We start from the raw sequence: 19,931 nt of genomic DNA on the forward strand, positions 1-19,931 counted from the left end.
TATCATTCAGTTCTAATATGTGGAATTCAGTGACAGACTTAAATCCCATTTGAAGAACAAGTTGTGGAAAGTGAAACAATTGGAGAAATTAGGACACTGCCTAGATATGTGATGGTTATTAAGGAATTACTGTTACGTGTCAGAGTCATGTTTTGAAAGAGTCTTATCTTTTAGAGATACATTCTAAAGTACTTATAGATAGAATGATATGACTTACACATTTGCTCCAAAATCATCCAGGGGCAGGGTGTGGAGCATGTCAGGGCCTAGGTGAAGCAAGCCTGGCCCCGAGTGGGTAACTGTTGACGTTGGGTGATGTGTACCTGGGGGTTTATCTCCTGTTTTGTGTGTATTTGAAATTCTTTATAAGAAAATTAAGGAGTATGTGCCTTGAAGTTTGACAGACTTCACTTTGAATCCCAGCACTGTCCCCTATAAATGGCTTGACCTTGAGCCTTTATTTAAGCTCTGTGGTCTCAAAGGGTTTACCCATCAGTGAGGCTAATAATACCCAAGAGGTGAAAGGATTGAGACACATGCTATAGAAAATGCTGAGGTCAGTGTCTAGTCCGTGACAGGCCTGTGGTAAGTGGCAGCTACGTGATTATTGGTGGGGGTGGGGAGGCATCAGCGTCACAGCCTTGTCTGCGGGAGAACAGTCCTCTCTGTTGCCAGTTCGCACTGCAAGGATTTGCTCTCTGTTAAATAGATGACAGAATGCAGTTCCTGAATTAAAGACCCACCTCTCTTAGCCAGTGGGTGCTTGTATAATCATGGGTGGCAGTGCTCTTCCCTGAGCGCCTCCCTCCTTGCACATTCCAGTGAAATAGTCGGCACAGAGCCGTGCACTCAGCGCCAGAAGTGAGACAGCAGAGCAGCCAGGGGGCCGGGCACAGGGCGGCTGCCTGTGGAGTGGCGAGCTGCCTGCTTCACCAGTGTGTGCTGGCCCCTGGCTCCCAAGAACGCCTTCAAAGCCCTGTTCCTCCCACAAGTGACTGTTACGCAGTTTCCCCCAGTGAGAAGGGAAAGCCATTCTGTGTGCATCCTGTTTGTCAAACGCTAAGTCCCTCCTTCGACCCAGTCAGCGTTGGCCAATATGTGGCTAACGGTACTTAAAAGGTACTTAAAAGGAAATATGCTGCTTTTTATTCCTTTATGCGTTCATCAAATACCTACTAATGTCTACTGACTGTCAGGCTGGAAACACCTAAATGACTTGGCCACTTGGCCGTAAAGTACTCCCACGCTATTCTGAACCTGTGTCAGTAGAGCATGCTGACTTGAGTTATTGTAAATTTTGTGGAAAGTCCCCCTTTTTGTTCTTTATGGTGGCATTCATGCCTCCTGTCTTACACTTTTACTTGTACTTCCCACCCCTCCCAGAAAGAAGTCATAATTAATATCTGGTTCTCATGAAAATTCTGTTCCACCTCTACTCGACTCGAGGTACAAGGTGCCTGTGAGTGTTCTTTGACTCCTCCTGCCCTCACAAGTCCTGATTTTGCACAGATGTATTTTCTGGGGTCAGTTTTGTTTATCATATCCTTCAGATAAAAATAAGAATGGCATAAATTGCTAAAATTTGCTACACTCTTACTATGTGCCCTGTGCTACCCATTTTGCCTGCAATTATTTGTTAAGCAATTACCATCCTCTCCCTTCTTCCACCATCACCGCTGCTGGGCTCTACCTCTGTCGGCCACACGGCATGAGGCCGGGCCCAGGGAGGATTGAAGACTGTGATGGTCCCACTGGGGGAGACAGAGGAGCCATTACACGGGCACATGCTGGAACCGCTGCACATGTCTAATCTCTGATTATGAGCAGCATACGCTGTTCCCCAAGGCAGGAAGGTCTAGCAGGAAGCTTTCTACCAAAGCTGGTTTTAAGGGGTCTTGGTATTTGCAAAGAGAGGTGTTCTCTTTGGGAAGAATGTTTTCACTGGAGCAGTGATATGCAGGGATGCCAGGCAAACCAGATGTCGCAGAGGGTTGCTTGGGTGCATTGATTTTGCAGTAATACCTTATCCTGGGACTTCTGAGTAATAGGGGGTCCATTAGAGGATCACTTAGATGACATTGTGTTTTTACTTAGCCAGCAACAGAAACTCCTGAGGAGCCTTCCACCCAATATCTGCACATCACAGAAGCCGAAGAGGATGTCCAGGGAACTCAGGCAGCGGTGGCTGCACTCCAGGACCTGAGATACACCTCTGAGAGTGGTGAGTGACATGCCATATCGCCCTCTGACAGCTTAGAACTGGTCTTTAGTCAACATGCAGAATGAATGAGTTTGCAAATGAATGGTGTCCACAGTTGCTCTACTTGAAAACCCCTGACCCAGTGTTCAGTGTGCAGCAGTGGCCCCATGTCCAGCTCAGAGATCTCTTCCTCTTGATATAGACCTACAACAGCTGGTGGAGGACTGCAGCAAGACACCACAGAGGTCGTGCTTTGTAACAGCATTGCCAGAAGTCCGCACTTCGTCACCTCCGCTCCTTCTAACAGCCTGTGAGAGAAGCAGCCCCCCGGCCCTCACCTCACCGGTGCAGGGCGCTTCCTTGCCCATGGTTGGCAGGCTCACCCACTTTTGGGTGTTGGCACAGATTCTGAAATCTAGGTTTCCTGACTTCTCATTGGGGTGCTGTCCCCCATTCCATGCTTCCTCTCAGTCGTCTACTCTGGGGGCAAGTTCCAGGGCCTACAGGGGCCAACAGGCAGGGCAATGGGTGGCATATCTGAGCCCAGGCACAGCTGCTTGCCTTGTCTGTGACCACCTTGCAGAGTCGCAGGCCCAGGACTGCCTACTTCCCAGTTCTGAAAAGCCTCATATCAGGATTTCCGTGTCAAATGTCAGATCAATGCTAAAAAGCAAAGCACGTGCCAGCCAGTGGTGACTGGGGCTTTATGCTCAGGAACATTTTTTTCTTAATGCTTTTGTGAATATGACCAGAGCCAAAGTTAATGTAATGGACCACAGCCCTGTTTGTATTTGGGGGACAGAGGGGTGGCAAGTGGGATTAAGAGGAAAGCATCAATGGTGACAGGGGATAGGAGTTAGGAAATCACCATTTTTGCCCAGTTTTTAAATCTCTAACTCCCCAGTTGTGAAAAGAGCAGCACAGAAAGCTCCTTGGGGCCAGTCACTTTAGGGGAGATTAACTGCCAGGGCTGGTCTCTGCCTGCTGAGCTTGAGGGGAGTCAGGAGACAGTGCCTCTACAGTGCAGCTGGGGAGAGTGGCAGGTTCTGCAAAATTGAGGCCTGTCTATAAATGGTGGTCCTACAGGCGAGGCCTTGTCTGAGCTCGTGTTTTCTTCCCTCCTGTTCAGTGACTTCAGTAATGCTCAGGCCCTGCAAAGGCTCTGTTGTCATCCCCCCGCGCCCGCCAGCACACGCGCTCACCCCTTCTAATGCCTCCCTGGTGTCTCTTCCTAGCTCTTGGGGTACAGTTCCGACTTTGCAGCTCAGCAGTTTGCAGCCTGCGCTGGGTCCTGGCCTCCCCACCCGCATCTCCTGCCGCCCTTCCCCTGAGCTGTGCTCCCTCCGCTCTGCAGCCCTCAGCACATCTCTGCCACCCACACGCTGCAGTGCTTCTGGGACCTGCTTCGTCCCCTTCATCTGCACAGCATTTCTGGCAAACTCATCTCTTTGCTTTCAGTATTCAGACTGTATATCACCTGCCAGGAACCTGCCTGGCTTTTCTAGTGTTCCCCTGATTACCCTCCTGATAGGGACCTGACCAGGTGCTGTAATAATTTGCTTACAAATTCTTCTCAGTAACCTGTGAGACCCGGAAGGAGAAAGGGAGAAATGGTGTTAGATCTTTGTCTTCATTCCCACTGGGAACGCCTTGCTGGCTGACAGGCTTGATAAATGGTCATTGAGGGAGTAATGGATGAGGACTTAACCTGATCTCAGTTCATTTTTAGGGCAAATGTTTTATTCAGTCTGGATGTTTGGGTGGCTGGCCACAAGGCACAGTTGAAACATCTCCCTTGAGAAAGAGGGAGGGAGAGAGAGAGAGTGAGCACACATGCATGCGCGCACGCGAGAGAGAGAGAGAGAGAGAGAGAGAGAGTGTGTGTGTGTGTGTGTGTGTATGGAGGGAAATGCTGAGTGGTTCATTGTGAATATAAGCAAATCACTAAGGTACCTCCCCGTGTGCCCCCCACGGGTCCCCGACACCCATCTCTTACAGGTAGGCTCACACTGGGATGTTGTCTGCACAAACCCAGTCCTAAGACACAGTCATTGGCAGAGACATCAAAGTGTTACCAGTCATTTCCCTTTCGGTGAATTAATGGTCACTGTCTGAGTGCCACATTCATGAGAGTCACAGGTGGTGAGAGCAGGAAAGTATCCTCACGAGCTGCCCTGTGGGAGCGATTGATAAGTGAGACTCCTTGTGTTTTTGCCTACAGCTGGTGTAGTTCTTTTGGCACACTTACCCTGCCCACCTAGCACACGTGTGCTAGAGGGAAACTAGCTCTGCAGGTTAACAGATGAGCTGGTGCTTCTCACAGGCTCTGTTTTGAGAGGCAGTCTTGTGTCACCAAGCTTGGGCTGAGAACATCTGGGCCTAGCTCACAGGCTTTGTGATGTGAAGGACCCGACAGCCCAAGGTCACTGCCAAAGTCTCGTGGCTGTTTCGTGGGGTAGTAACTACTCTGGAAATGGGGTAATACATTACATCGCAATGTCGTCTCCTCACAGGGTGCTTGGGATTCTGAGATGTTCTTATGGAAAATGCTTTGTAAGCTTTGCAGTGCCATACAGATCATTTGTGCTGTCGGGATGAGCAACCGCGGGGAACCCAGGCAGCCCCGGGAGAAGGCCCCACCCTAGAGGGACCTCTGCCAAGGGCTGGTTTCACATTCAGCGGCCTGAACGGTGTCGTTTGCTTCTCCCTCATAAGGTGACCGGCTTGACCCCACAGCTGTGAACATCCTGCAGCAGATCATCGGGCTGGGCGCCGAGAGCCACGATGCAGCTGCTGTCGCTTCGGTGGTGGCCGTGGCCCCAGGGACTGTGACCGTTGTGAAACAGGTAGGCACCCCCTCCTTCTTCAGTGTCACCTCCCACACTGCCTCCCACCCTCTCTCTCCCCCACTCCCTTGGCTTTTCAAGGCTTCAACTTACCTAAGCTAAGACTCTGGAATGAAATTGGTTTAGTCTCATGCATTCTTTTACTCCACCTCCGATTATTGTGGAATTGTGTCTTCAACAGCTCCATATGTGGAGGTATGTTTCTGGGGAGAGGTGCAATGTATTTTTTTAAATTCTGGAAGCTTTTCATTCATTTCCTTACAAAGAATTCCAGAGTGGAAATGAACACAGTGAGGATGCATCTGGACACCACTGTGGCGAAGAGCAGCCCTTGGTGCCTGTGCGCCAGTGAGCCGAATGGGTGGGCCCCCTGGTCACGGCCGGAGAAGCCAGGAGGGTGTGTGCAGTGGGCTGGCCATCTTGAATATCAGCACTTCCTGAGTGAATCCACAGGAAGACTGAACTGGTAGATGAAATGATCGGTTTTGAATAAAGGTTATTCCGTTTAATTAATAGTTATGCCACGTGGCTCATTTCCTCTTCTGTCCTCAGAGACTTTGCAATCTGTTAAAATGCAGTGTGTTTGGTAATTAGACCATCCTTTTTTTCTGTCTGTACCTATCTCTCTGCTATCTCCTGCTTCACTTTATGAAAGGTCTAGGCTGGCTTTCACCGACACCTAAACAGACAAAAACAGCAGTGGACACATCAGACCCAGGGTGTATAATTTAGAATCAAAGTTCAAGTTCATGGACAAAGCTGAAATGCAGACTGCCCAAGTTTAGAGTTATCCATATTTTCCATATTTTGCTTTCTCATTTACTAAGTATTTAGTTAGTGCCTACTATTGTTAGGGGTTTCTGGAGTTCCAAGAGAGAACCCGTATCTGCCGTCAAGGTGGTTGCTCTCTAATTGGAAGGAGATCAAACACGCATGAGCGAGTGAGCCGTGAAGGCTATCAGCAGGCAAGCCGGTACGGTGGGAGGAACAAGGGAGGTGGGCAAGGAGCGCGGGCTGGGGGCTCTTTCATGAAGGGTTGTCGGCAGATGTTTGAGCAGAGACCCGGAAGAGGTGTGTGTTACAGGGTTACTCCAGTTCACCTGTGATCTGGTACTGACTTTTTGTAACAGTAAATAAGAAGGAAATATGAAGCAGTTAACTTGGTGAAAGGGGTAAAGTTTTCTTGGCACTAACAAAAATATTTATTAGTGTGGCTTGTATGCAGGGAACCCTTAGTGCTGGGTCCCCAGCAGTCTGTCTTTGGTGAATCAGTAGACATCGCAGGGCTGTCTCCGTGACTGTCCCCCGAGGTGTGTCCAGAGCACAGTGCAAAGCATGAGGTTCAGGCTAAGTGATCTCTGGGAATTAGTACATTCTGGTTCAACTGTGGATTTCCTGGTCCATGGACAAGACATAGCACTTAGCACGTCTAGGTGGATGTTTGGACTGCCTGCCCTAGAAACTCTCCTCTGCTGGTCTGGCCTCTCTCAAGAAGATCCTGGACAGAAGTCGGGCAGTAGGAGTTTGCTGTTTTCTTTTGCAGCAGCTGGGTGTTCTGGGCTGGTTGGGAACAGACTCACACATTTCTAGGCTGAGCACTCTTAGCTTTTCTTTGTATTTACCAGATTGCAGTCTTCAGATTGTCTTATAAATCTCTTCTGAAACTCCTCTGCATTATGATATGTGGCATCCTGAGCTAGACCTGGCATATCAGGAAGGGTCTAATTAGGATGGTACCAGAATTTTGGATTTTTCATACATGCCAAATCCTTTTGAGAATTGCAGGAAGTTGCTACCGTTGTGATTTGTGTCTTTTTAGGAAGTGGATTGATTTGCTGCTGCTCAGGGACATGATTTATTGAGCATTACCGACGAGCAGTGATACATGAGGATGAGGATACAGCTTAGGTGGGCTTCAGGGCATTAGACTGACAGCGTGACAGGGACAAGGCAGATAAGCAGCCAGTACCTGATGGGTTTGCAATAGCAGGAAGCAGTGGCGCCCTTCAGAGAAGCTCCTGGCCCGTTGAAAACAAAGGACTAAGAGGAGTGTCGCTGTTTAACACAGACTAACTGCATGTGGAAATGTTCCCCACGATGTGTGTCCTAGTCATTCTCTTGTCTGGCTGCCCAGCACCTAGCTCGCTGAGGCCACTGATAAATGATGGATGGGAGAGAGATGCATGGACTTGTGGGCAGGCAGACATCAATGCCCGCTCCTACGCCAGGGGGACTGCAGTGTGCCTGCTCTCTTCAGTGAAAGGATGCCCTCGGAATTCAGTTGTCCTGTAAATGAAATGTAAATATAGCTATTTTTATTAGAGAACTAGAGAAATTGTACGTGTTTAATGAGTGTGCATAAGCCACTTAACAGTGCACTCTGAAGCCCCTGTTGGCGAGCAGTACTGGCCTTTCACCAGGAAGGGAGCGCTTTGATGCTGGGGGCTTTGGCTTGCTCCCCACCTAAGATGTCCCCCTTAGCAGTTGCTCAGTACAGGACACAAGTCTAGGTGCGCACATGTAGCCCTACACATGCACACATGCACATGCAGGCGGCCAGTCGTGCCTTTCTTAGGACCCGACAGTTCCCTTTCCGCACACTGATCTCTTTCTTTTTTTTCTTTTTCTTTTTGTTAAAACCTTGCGTTAGGGTTTCATGTGGAGGAAATTTATATTTGATTAATAAAACTGCCTAAGTAGATTAAATGTAAGACCTACCAGCATAGGATATATCATCACAACTGTATTAAACCACAGATGGGCGTGTGGGGCGTCATTGTGGGTGTGAGCCTCTGAGGGCGAGGTGGGGTGCTTGTCTGGGAGAAGATCCTGAGCCTCTGGTGAAGTGGCGCGGTCCTTCCCTCATCCGGGTTGCTTTTCCAGCCGCCTTTCAGCCTGTGTGCCCTGTGTGAGCTGGCTGGGATGTTCTGTGCCCAGGGGCCCACCTGCAGGGAGTTCAGCCCGCGTGGGGCTGTCTAGTGACATGAACTTTGCCAAGCCTGCTCCCTGTGACTTTCTGACCATTCCTGCCCTGCTGAGACCTGACAAGAAAACATGTTATTAGCACTGTCCAGAGAACAAATCGGTGGTGTGTGTGTGGGTGTGTATGTACACATGTCCTACACAAAGAGATGTATTACAAGGAGTTGGCTCACTGGTTATGGAGGCTGACAAGTTCCCAAACCTGCAGTCCACAAAGCTGGAGGCCTACGAGCTGCGGGTGTAGGTTCCAGTCCAAAAGCCAGCAGGCTGAAGACCCAGGAAAAGCTGATGGTTCATTCTGGATCCAAAGGCAGGATAAAATCAGTGCCACATCTCAAAGGCAGTCAGGCAGGAGAATTCCCTCTTCCTTGGGGGAAGAGTCAGTCTTTTTGTTTTATGTAGGCCTTTGACTGATGGGACAAGGCCCACCCATATTAGGAAGAGGAATAAGCTTTAGTCAGTCTGTTAACTTAAATGCTAATGTCATCTTCACAGAAACACCCAGCAAAATGTTTGACTAAATACCCGGACATCCTGTGGCCCAGTCAAGCTGACACATAAAAATAACCATTATGCATTTCAGAGTGTGAAGTCCTCTTTGTCAGTGGAAGATTATTGTTTACTCCAGGTTATTGTTTATTGAGAGTTGTCATAGAAACAACTTTGACTTAGAGATTTCAGGGTGATTCAGCAGCTTGTGGAAAGCATACACTGGCAGCTGTATGTTTCTATCAGAGGTGATATTTCAGTTCAAGCTTTAGGGCTGAGCTCCATCGTGCAGGTGCTTGAGAGAGTCACAGTTACAAGAGGCCAGGAGAGCTCCACCTCCCGCCCGGGTTCCTCTGCTGAGCACCAGCACTCCTCTAATCCCCAGGTCAAGGTCAACCTGACTGTTCCTATCTTACCTCCTCCTGTGGAGTGACTGCTTCACTACCAACTACAATTAGCAGCACTTTTTGTCAGCAAGACCATTTCTCTCCATTCCTGGTTCTCTAGTGCCCCCCCAGGATTGCCTCTCTTCTGTTCACTGTGCCCCCTCATGTGCTCTATGCTCCCCAGCTGTCAACCTGTGCACTAGCAGCAGGGAACATCAGAAGAAGAAATCAAGACTGCCTCAGACCTGCAGGCCCCTGCCTGCTTCCCTTGCACAGACCCTCCTCCTGGCATGGTGCAGAATCTCGGTCTGTGCAGGGGACATAGACTTGTCCCACTGCCATAATCTTGTTCGGAGTCCCAAGTGCTCTTCTCAAACATGCTTTCACCCAAAAGCAGAAATTCCAGGTTTGCCAGAAGCAAGCCGCCTTCTGCCAGCCACTTCCCCACGCCCTTGGCAGCTCTGGCAGGTCCCCTGTGGCGTGGCGCTCGAGGGGCAGATGGGGTGTGCCCAGGTCTTCATGAGCTCACCATGTAGCTGTTAGTCTGAGGGGCAGTTTGGTATAACTCTTCTGCCTGGAAGACATATGTTGCCAGCCAATGCTGGGATTGCTCGTTGTTATTTGCAGTTCGTTATTTTTGTAAGGAGATGCCGACCACTTTGATGGCCGACCACGTACACCAGCCACCTCTTTGCAAGGAAGCATGAGTCCAGCCTGTCTCATTTTTTTTTTTTAATAATTATTTTTTATTGAAGGGTAGTTGACGCACAGTATTATATTACATTAGTTTCAAGTGTACAACACAGTGGTAGAACATTTATATACATAACTCTAGGTTCCAGCTATCACCCTACCAAGCTGTTACAATATCTTGACTATATTCCTTATGCTATACATTACATCCCGGTTACTTATTTATTTTACCATTGGAAGTGTGTACTTTTTTTTTTTTTTTTTTTTTTTGTGAGGACATCTCTCATATTTATTGATCAAATGGTTGTTAACGACAATAAAATTCTGTATAGGGAGTCAATGCTCAATGCACAATCATTAATCCACCCCAAGCCTAATTTTCATCAGTCTCCAATCTTCTGAGGCATAACAAACAAGTTCTTACATGGAGAACAAATTCTTACATAATGAATAAGTTACATAGTGAACAGTACAAGGGGAGTCATCACAGAAACTTTCGGTTTTGCTCATGCATTATGAACTATAAACAGTCAGTTCAAATATGAATACTCATTTGGTTTTTATACTTGATTTATATGTGGATACCACATTTCTCTCTTTATTATTATGATTTTTAATAAAATGCTGAAGTGGTAGGTAGATACAAGATAAAGGTAGAAAACATAGTTTAGTGTTGTAAGAGAGCAAATGTAGATGATCAGGTGTGTGCCTGTAGACTATGTGTTAATCCAAGCTAGACAAGGGCAATAAAACATCCACGTATGCAGAAGATTTCTCTCAGAACAGGGGGGGTGAGGTTCTAAGCCTCACCTCTGTTGATCCCCAATTTCTCACCTGATGGCCCCCCTGCGACTGTGCCTGTCTTAGGTTGTTCCTCCCTTGAGGAATCTTACCCGTCTCTGGCTAACCAGTCATCTTCCGGGGCCATACAGGGAAATGTAAAGTTGGTAAGTGAGAGGGAAGGCTTATTGTTTGAAAAGGTTAGCTTTTTACTTCTTTGCATATTTATGCCCTGTGGCTTCTATGCCCAGCATTTGTCTTGAGGTATCTTTACCACTTGGAAGAATTATGATACTCGGTAAATTTGATATGAGGCACGAATTCTATTTAAGGGTTGTAATTAGGAAGGAAGAAGAAAAGCTATAGAAGTAGCAGGCGGAAGAAAACATGGGAAGATTGATTATTTCTTTGACATATCTTCTTGTAGAGTAACTTCAGCATGTATAGGTTTTAAGCTACTACTTAAATTGCGCACACACATTAACATAATAGGAGTATAGTTACATAACCAAAGCATACCTGTAATTACCAGCCATCTCCAGTGAAACCAAGAAAACCAGTTAGGCAACTTAGGCATTTGTGAAAACTTATCTATGATATGGTGGATATTGTCCAACTGAACTTGAACAGTCTGAGAGAAATCAGACAAATTAAAACAACCCATTCCTGGGGACTGTTCACATCCCATATGTTCTTTTAACAGTAGATAGTCTGTAGTTGTAAGATTTTGGAGCGCTACAATTTGCAATTCTCCTAATTCTTGGTTGAGTTCCAACAGTATAGATCCAGTCAAATTTGTTGTTTTACTGTATGCACAGGCCAGCTTAGATATCTCCTTCCTCATTCCCACGGCAAGTCCAGGAACTGGTGGGATGAGTGCATCTACAGCTGTAGCAGTGCGTGGATCTTTGTTGGGGTTTTTTGATGATCATCTTCTGGCATGAGTCTTCCAGAGAGTGCAGATGTTGGAAGTTCTTTTTCATATCGTAACTTAGTTCATTTTCGGGGTAGCCAAATTAGGCTTTGATCCTCTGTATAAACACAAACAGACCCTTTGCCTACACTTTTATATGCCCTTTATACCCTTGTGTAGAACTCATTGGAGGTTACCACACAGGAACTGCCCTTTTTTTTTTTTTGCTTTCTTTTTGGTATCACTAATCTACACTTACATGACGAATATTATGTTTACTAGGCTCTCCCCTATACCAGGTCTCCCCTATAAACCCCTTTACAGTCACTGTCCATCAGCATAGCAAAATGTTGTAGAATCACTACCTGACTTCTCTGTGTTGTACAGCCCTCCCTTTTCTCCTACCCCCCCATGCATGTTAATCTTAATACCTCCCTACTTCTCCCCCCCTTATCCCTCCCTACCCACCCATCCTCCCCAGTTCCTTTCCCTTTGGTACCTGTTAGTCCATTCTTGAGTTCTGTGATTCTGGTGCTGTTTTGTTCCTTCAGTTTTTCCTTTGTTCTTATATTCCACAGATGAGTGAAATCATTTGGTATTTCTCTTTCTCCGCTTGGCTTGTTTCACTGAGCATAATACCCTCCAGCTCCATCCATGTTGCTGCAAATGATTGGATTTGCCCTTTTCTTATGGCTGAGTAGTATTCCATTGTGTATATGTACCACATCTTCTTTATCCATTCATCTATCGATGGACATTTAGGTTGCTTCCAATTCTTGGCTATTGTAAATAGTGCTGCAATAAACATAGGGGTGCATCTGTCTTTCTCAAACTTGATTGCTGCGTTCTTAGGGTAAATTCCTAGGAGTGCAATCCTGGGTCAAATGGTAAGTGTGTTTTGAGCATTTTGATGTACCTCCATACTGCTTTCCACAATGGTTGAAGTAACTTACATTCCCACCAGCAGTGTAGGAGGGTTCCCCTTTCTCCACAGCCTCGCCAACATTTGTTGTTGTTTGTCTTTTGGATGGCAGCCATCCTTACTGGTGTGAGGTGATACCTCATTGTAGTTTTAATTTGCATTTCTCTGATAATTAGCGATATGGAGCATCTTTTCATGTGTCTGTTGGCCATCTGTATTTCTTTATTGGAGAACTGTCTGTTCAGTTCCTCTACCCATTTTTTAATTGGGTTATTTGTTTTTTGTTTGTTGAGGCGTGTGAGCTCCTTATATATTCTGGACGTCAAGCCTTTGTCAGATGTGTCATTTTCAAATATATTCTCCCATACTGTAGGGATCCTTCTTGTTCTATTGATGCTGTCTTTTGCTGTACAGAAGCTTTTCAGCTTAATAAAGTCCCACTTACTCATTTGTGCTGTTGTTTTCCTTGCCCGGGGAGATATGTTCAAGAAGAGGTTACTCATGTTTATGTCTAAGAGGTTTTTGCCTATGTTTTCTTCCAAGAGTTTAATGGTTTCATGGCTTACATTCAGGTCTTTGATCCATTTTGAGTTTACTTTTGTATATGGGGTTAGACAATGGTCCAGTTTCATTCTCCTACATGTAGCTGTCCAGTTTTGCCAGCACCACCTGTTGAAGAGACTGTCATTTCGCCATTGTATGTCCATGGCTCTTTTATCAAATATTAATTGACCATATATGTCTGGATTAATGTCTGGATTCTCTAGTCTGTTCCATTGGTCTGTGGCTCTGCTCTTGTGCCAGTACCAAATTGTCTTGATTACTATGGCTTTTTTGTAGAGCTTGAAGTTGGGGAGTGAGATCCCCCCTACTTTATTCTTCTTTCTCAGGATTACTTTGGCTATTCGGGGTCTTTGGTGTTTCCATATGAATTTTTGAATTATTTGTTCCAGTTCATTGAAGAATGTTGCTGGTAGTTTCATAGGGATTGCATCAAATCTGTATATTGCTTTGGGCAGGATGGCCATTTTGACGATATTAATTCTTCCTAGCCACGAGCATGGGATGATTTCCATCTGTTAGTGTCCCCTTTAATTTCTCTTAAGAGTGACTTGTAGTTTTCAGAGTATAAGTCTTTCACTTCTTTGGTTAGGTTTATTCCTAGGTATTTTATTTTTTTTGATGCAATTGTGATTGGAGTTGTTTTCCTGATTTCTCTTTCTGTTGGTTCATTGTTAGTATATAGGAAAGCCACAGATTTCTGTGTGTTGATTTTGTATCCTGCAACTTTGCTGTATTCCGATATCAGTTCTAGTAGTTTTGGGGTGGAGTCTTTAGGGTTTTTTATGTACAGTATCATGTTATCTGCAAATAGTGACAGTTTAACTTCTTCTTTACCAATCTGGATTCCTTGTATTTCTTTATTTTGTCTGATTGCCGTGGCTAGGACCTCCAGTACTATGTTAAATAACAGTGGAGAGAGTGGGCATCCCTGTCTAGTTCCCGATCTCAGAGGAAATGCTTTCAGCTTCTCGCTGTTCAATATAATGTTGGCTGTGGGTTTATCATAGATGGCCTTTATTATGTTGAGGTACTTGCCCTCTATTCCCATTTTGCTGAGAGTTTTTAACATGAATGGATGTTGAACTTTGTCAAATGCTTTTTCAGCATCTATGGAGATGATCATGTGGTTTTTGTCTTTCTTTTTGTTGATGTGGTGGATGATGTTGATGGACTTTCGAATGTTGTACCATCCTTGCATCCCTGGGATGAATCCCACTTGGTCATGGTGTATGATCCTTTTGATGTATTTTTGAATTCGGTTTGCTAATATTTTGTTGAGTATTTTTGCATCTACGTTCATCAGGGATATTGGTCTGTAGTTTTCTTTTTTGGTGGGGTCTTTGCCTGGTTTTGGTATTAGGGTGACGTTAGCTTCATAGAATGAATTTGGGAGTATCCCCTCCTCCTCTATTTTTTGGAAAACTTTAAGGAGAATGGGTATTATGTCTTCCCTGTATGTCTGATAAAATTCTGAGGTAAATCCTTCTGGCCCGGGGGTTTTGTTCTTTGTTAGTTTTTTGATTACCGCTTCAATTTCGTTGCTGGTAATTGGTCTGTTTAGATTTTCTGTTTCTTCCTGGGTCCATCTTGGAAGGTTATATTTTTCTAGGAAGTTGTCCATTTCTCCTAGGTTTCCCAGCTTGTTAGCATATAGGTTTTCATAGTATTCTTCAATAATTCTTTGCATTTCCGTGGGGTCCGTCATGATTTTTCCTTTCTCGTTTCTGATACTGTTGATTTGTGTTGACTCTCTTTTCTTCTTAATAAGTCTGGCTGGAGGCTTATCTATTTTGTTTATTTTCTCGAAGAACCAGCTCTTGGTTTCATTGATTTTTGCTATTGTTTTATTCTTCTCAATTTTATTTATTTCTTTTCTGATCTTTATTATGTCCCTCCTTCTGCTGACCTTAGGCCTCATCTGTTCTTCTTTTTCCAATTTCGATAATTGTGACATTAGACCAATCATTTGGGATTGCTCTTCCTTTTTTAAATATGCTTGGATTGCTATATACTTTCCTCTTAAGACTGCTTTTGCTGCGTCCCACAGAAGTTGGGGCTTAGTGTTGTTGTTGTCATTTGTTTCCATATATTGCTGGATCTCCATTTTGATTTGGTCATTGATCCATTGATTATTTAGGAGCGTGTTGTTAAGCCTCCATGTGTCTGTGAGCCTCTTTGCTTTCTTTGTACAGTTTATTTGTAGTTTTATGCCTTTGTGGTCTGAAAAGTTGGTTGGTAGGATTTCAATCTTTTGGAATTTTCTGAGGCTCTTTTTGTGGCCTAGTATGTGGTCTATTCTGGAGAATGTTCCATGTGCACTTGAGAAGAATGTATATTCCGCTGCTTTTGGATGTAAAGTTCTATAGATGTCTATTAGGTCCATCTGCTCTACTGTGTTGTTCAGTGCTTCCGTGTCCTTACTTATTTTCTGCCCAGTGGACCTATCCTTTGTGGTGAGTTTTTTGTTGAAGTCTCCTAGAATGAATGCATTGCAGTCTATTTCCCCCTTTAGTTCTGTTAGTATTTGTTTCACATATGTTGGTGCTCCTGTGTTGGGTGCATATATATTTAGAATGGTTATATCCTCTTGTTGGACTGAGCCCTTTATCATTATGTAGTGTCCTTCTTTATCTCTTGTTACTTTCTTTGTTTTAAAGTCTATTTTGTCTGATACTAGTAATGCAACCCCTGCTTTCTTCTCGCTGTTGTTTGCTTGAAATATGTTTTTCCATCCCTTGACTTTTAGTCTGTACATGTCTTTCGGTTTGAGGTGAGTTTCTTGTAAGCAGCATATAGATGGGTCTTGCTTTTTTATCCATTCTGTTACTCTGTGTCTTTTGATTGGTGCATTCAGTCCATTAACATTTAGGGTGACTATTGAAAGATATGTACTTATTGCCATTGCAGGCTTTAAATTCGTGGTTACCAAAGGTTCAAGGTTAGCCTCTTTAGTATCTTACTGCCTAACTTAGCTCGCTTATTGAGCTGTTATATACACTGTCTGGAGATTCTTTTCTTCTCTCCCTTCTTGTTCCTCCTCCTTGATTCTTCATATGATGGGTGTTTTGTGCTGTGCTCTTTCTAGGAGTGCTCCCATCTAGAGCAGTCCCTGTAAGATGTTCTGTAGAGGTGGTTTGTGGAAAGCAAATTCCCTCAGCTTTTGTTTGTCTGGGAATTGTTTAATCCCACTGTCATATTTGAATGATAGTCGTGCTGGATACAGTATCCTTGGTTCAAGGCCCTTCTGTTTCATTATATTAAATATATCATGCCATTCTCTTCTGGCCTGTAGGGTTTCTGTTGAGAAATCTGACGTTAGCCTGATGGGTTTCCCTTTATAGGTGACCTTTTTCTCTCTAGCTGCCTTCAACAATCTTTCCTTGTCCTTGATCTTTGCCATTTTAATTATTATGTGTCTTGGTGTTGCCCTTCTTGGATCCTTTCTGTTGGGGGTTCTGTGTATTTCCGTGGTCTGTTCGATTACTTCCTCCCCCAGTGTGGGGAAGTTTTCAGCAATTATTTCTTCTAAGATACTTTCCATCTCTTTTCCTCTCTCTTCTTCTTCTGGGACCCCTATAATACGGATATTGTTCCTTTTGGATTGTTCGCACAGTTCTCTTAATATTGTTTCATTCCTGGAGATCCTTTTATCTCTCTCTATGTCAGCTTCTATGCGTTCCTGTTCTCTGATTTCAATTCCATCAATGGCCTCTTGCATCCTATCCATTCTGCTGATAAACCCTTCCAGAGTTTGTTTCATTTCTGCGATCTCCTTTCTGGCATCTGTGATCTCCTTCCGGACTTCATCCCATTTTTCTTGCGTATTTCTCTGCATCTCTGTCAGCATGTTTATGATTCTTATTTTGAATTCTTTGTCAGGAAGACTGGTTAGGTCTGTCTCCTTCTCTGGTGTTGTCTCTGTGATCTTTGTCTGCCTGTAGCTTTGCCTTTTCATGGTGATAGGAATAGTCTGCAGAGCTGGGACGAGTGACGGCTGGAAGGACTTCCCTTCTTGTTGGTTTGTGGCCCTCCTCTCCTGGGAGAACAGCGGCCTCTAGTGGCTTGTGCTGCGCAGCTGCGCGCAGACAGGGCTTCTGCTTCCTGCCCGGCTGCTATGGAGTTAATCTCCGCTGTTGCTGTGGGCGTGGCCTTATTCGGGCTCCTGCACCAAAGTGGTGGAGTCGCGTTGGAGGGGGAGCTGCTGGGAGGCTATTTATCTCCGTAAGGGGCCTCCCTGCTCCCTGCAGCCCAGGGGTTAGGGTGCCCAGAGATCCCGGATTCCCTACCTCTGGATTAAGTGACCCGCCCTGCCCCTTTAAGACTTCCAAAAAGCACCTGCCAAAACAAAACAACGACCACCAAAAAAAAAAAAGAAAAAAAATTTTTAAATTAAAAAAAAAAAAAAAAAGTGGTACTTCGTTTGTCTTTATTCTCTGGTGCCAGCCTCAGGCCCCTGCTCACCGGTCTTTCTGCCCTTTTTCCCTAGTATTGGGGTCCCTATCCCTTTAAGACTTCCAAAAAGCGCTCGCCAAAACAAAACAGCCAAAAAGCAAAAAAAAAATGGTCGTGTGCTTTTCTTATGCCCTCTGTCGCCCAGCCTCCAGTGCCCGCTCACTGTTCTTGCTGCCCTGTTTCCCTAGCATCCAGGGTCCCCTGGGCACGTACTCTGTCTGGGCCCGGATGGCGGGGGCTGGGTGTTCGGCAGTCCTGGGCTCCGTCTCCCTCACGCTCTGCCTGCTCTTCTCCCGCCGGGAGCTGGGGGGAGGGGCGCTCGGCTCCCGCGGGGCCGGGGCTTGTATCTCACCCCCTTCGCGAGGCGCTGGGTTCTCTCAGGTGCGGATGTGGTCTGGATATTGTCCTGTGTCCTCTGGTCTTTATTCTAGGAAGGGTTGTCTTTGTTATATTTTCATAGATATATGTGGTTTTGGGAGGAGATTTCCGCTGCTCTACTCACGCCGCCATCTTCCGCCCCGCCAGCCTGTCTCATTTTTAATCCAAGACCCTGAGTGCTCTACTCTGGTTCCCTGAAATCCATCCATGCTGCCCGTCTGTACAAGGGCATGTGGTAGGAGAAACTGCTCTCCTCAAGGGCAGCCTCTGGCTGAAGAGGAGCCTTGCAGTCTGGTCCACCCGGAAGGGAAGCCAGCCCTGGCCTCCTGCCCTCTGGTGGCGGATGTTGAGCATTTCATAGACCTGCAGCAAAATAATGGGAGAAGGATCTGGAAAGTGATTCCTGTGAGGTTGCAAAAAATTTTATTTTTATTATTTTAAAAAACAATCACTATTCCATTAATTTGATTGTTTAACTACACACAAGAGACCTGACAGAAGAATTGGTGCAAAACACTTGTAATCCCTTGAAGATCATTGAAGATATTGGCCATCTGCATTGTCAAAGCGGGCTGAGCTGAGATTCCCCCCACCCACCCACCCCACCCCGCGCCCCTTATCCTATCCACAAAAAGGATAGGGAAGCCCTTCCAATTCTTCTATCACTTCAAGCTCAAATAACTGATGAGTTAATGGGATTTTCCTTTTTTGGCTTTCACAGGGGTACTTTGTGACTCATCCTGTAAGCAAACCTCTCCCTGATTGAATGCCATCCACATGGCAGAAATAAGGAGAGTCACTCCTTTTCTCTCTGCACTCACCCTTCAGAACCTCGTTTGACTTTACATCACGTGCTGGGAGTGTGGGGCGTTATAACAGCAGGCTGTGTTCTCTTGTACCATAATGAACCCTGGCATCTTCAGCTGTGTGAGTCATTCTGCTTTTCCATTGTGGTTGTTTGGCCATTGTGTGGTTCATCTAAAGGACTCTTCCCTGGAAGATAAAGAATATGTATAAGTTTAAAAGAACTGATAATAACCCGTTTCTATCCTGTGCAACTGCTTGTATTTTCTGTTATTCCTCGTTGTGTGATGGGAATGTCACATCTGTGGCTCTGTAGTGTGATTACCGTCAGGATGGCTGAAGTTTCACTGACTGCCTTCTTTGTTTTTCCCCCTTATCAAAACCCTTACTGTGAAAACCAGTTTTTACCTGCACATTTTGATTAGTGAGGTTTGGCTCCTGCCTAGAGAACTTTGAGGTATGATTTATTTGATCCTGGGGCTCTGCCAATTTTAATTATATCAAGCTCCTCATATTATGTGTGTGTATATATATATATAATATATATATAGCCTCTTTAAATATTTCCATATTTCACATTCCTTTTGGAATGTTTTTTTCTGCTTTCACTGAATGGTGACCTTCAGTATATAGACCCAGAGACAAAAACATTCATTTGGTGTTATGGTGGTGGTTTACTCTCCCTTGTCACTTACTGCCAGCTTTTCTCCTGTCACCTAATTCCAGTTCTTGTCCTTTGCAAGCCCTCCTTAGTTCTCCTTAGCCACTGAATCTTTCCTTTGTCTTAAATAGAATTTGTTTCAGAGATTTCTGTGTCTGGTCTGATGTCTGAAGGCTGAAGGAACAATTGCATCTTCTTTCCCAGCTCTTTTATTACTTGCTGAGCCCTCTTATCCCATAGTACTGGTTGAACATTCCATTTCTTAGTAAAATTTTAGAAGTAAGAGTAAGTTTCATGATACATCTGTGGCCATATGGGAAACTGTCTCAAAAAATAGAGAATAATGGCTTTTCCCATTCCATTCTGGTGCCTTTTTTCATGTAAAACGTCGTTCACTAACCTGAAGATGTCATCAGTCTGTTTGAACTTTGCTTCCCTCTTCCTTCCTTTTCCTGAGCCCTAATTTTTTCCTACTGTGGCCTCCCAAAAAGCTGTAGCTTGGTTGGAACTATTTGCAGAATCCCACTTTGAACTGTAACACTCCACAGTTTATCCCCAGTTGTTGGATGCCCATTTCCTCACCCATGGCCCCAGGGCAGGTGGGCTCTATTTGAGCCTTGCCTCTCTGCAGCTGAACCTTGCCTGCTGACCCACTCAGTCTATTTTGTTTCAGGCTTGGGACAAAGGCAGGGCTGCAGCAGCACTGACGGGAGGGAGCCGGAGCTGGAGTCGCATCCAAAGGAGATGTAGCCCCAGCCTTCCTTGGGGCGTCCCAGGGCAGTGCTGCCTCCAGCCAGCCCTTGCCTCCCCTCCCCTCTGGAGTTGCCACCCCCATCCTGCCAGGAGGGATTCCCTTCCGCA

General features: G+C 45.4%; 1 protein-coding gene across 11 annotated transcripts in view; it reads left to right on the forward strand.

The window, feature by feature from the left end:
- ZFAT (zinc finger and AT-hook domain containing) overlaps nt 1-19,931 on the forward strand; it is a 317,588-nt gene that overhangs the window by 273,764 nt on the left and 23,893 nt on the right. For all 11 annotated transcript variants that reach the window (XM_057497721.1, XM_057497719.1, XM_057497722.1 and 8 more), the window contains 2 exons: nt 2,095-2,221; nt 4,916-5,046. In XM_057497721.1, coding sequence (XP_057353704.1) covers nt 2,095-2,221; nt 4,916-5,046 — 258 coding nt within the window. The remainder of the gene's footprint in view (nt 1-2,094; nt 2,222-4,915; nt 5,047-19,931) is intronic.

This window comes from Manis pentadactyla, chromosome 3, assembly GCF_030020395.1.
Source record: "Manis pentadactyla isolate mManPen7 chromosome 3, mManPen7.hap1, whole genome shotgun sequence".
NCBI classification, from domain to species: Eukaryota; Metazoa; Chordata; class Mammalia; order Pholidota; family Manidae; genus Manis; species Manis pentadactyla.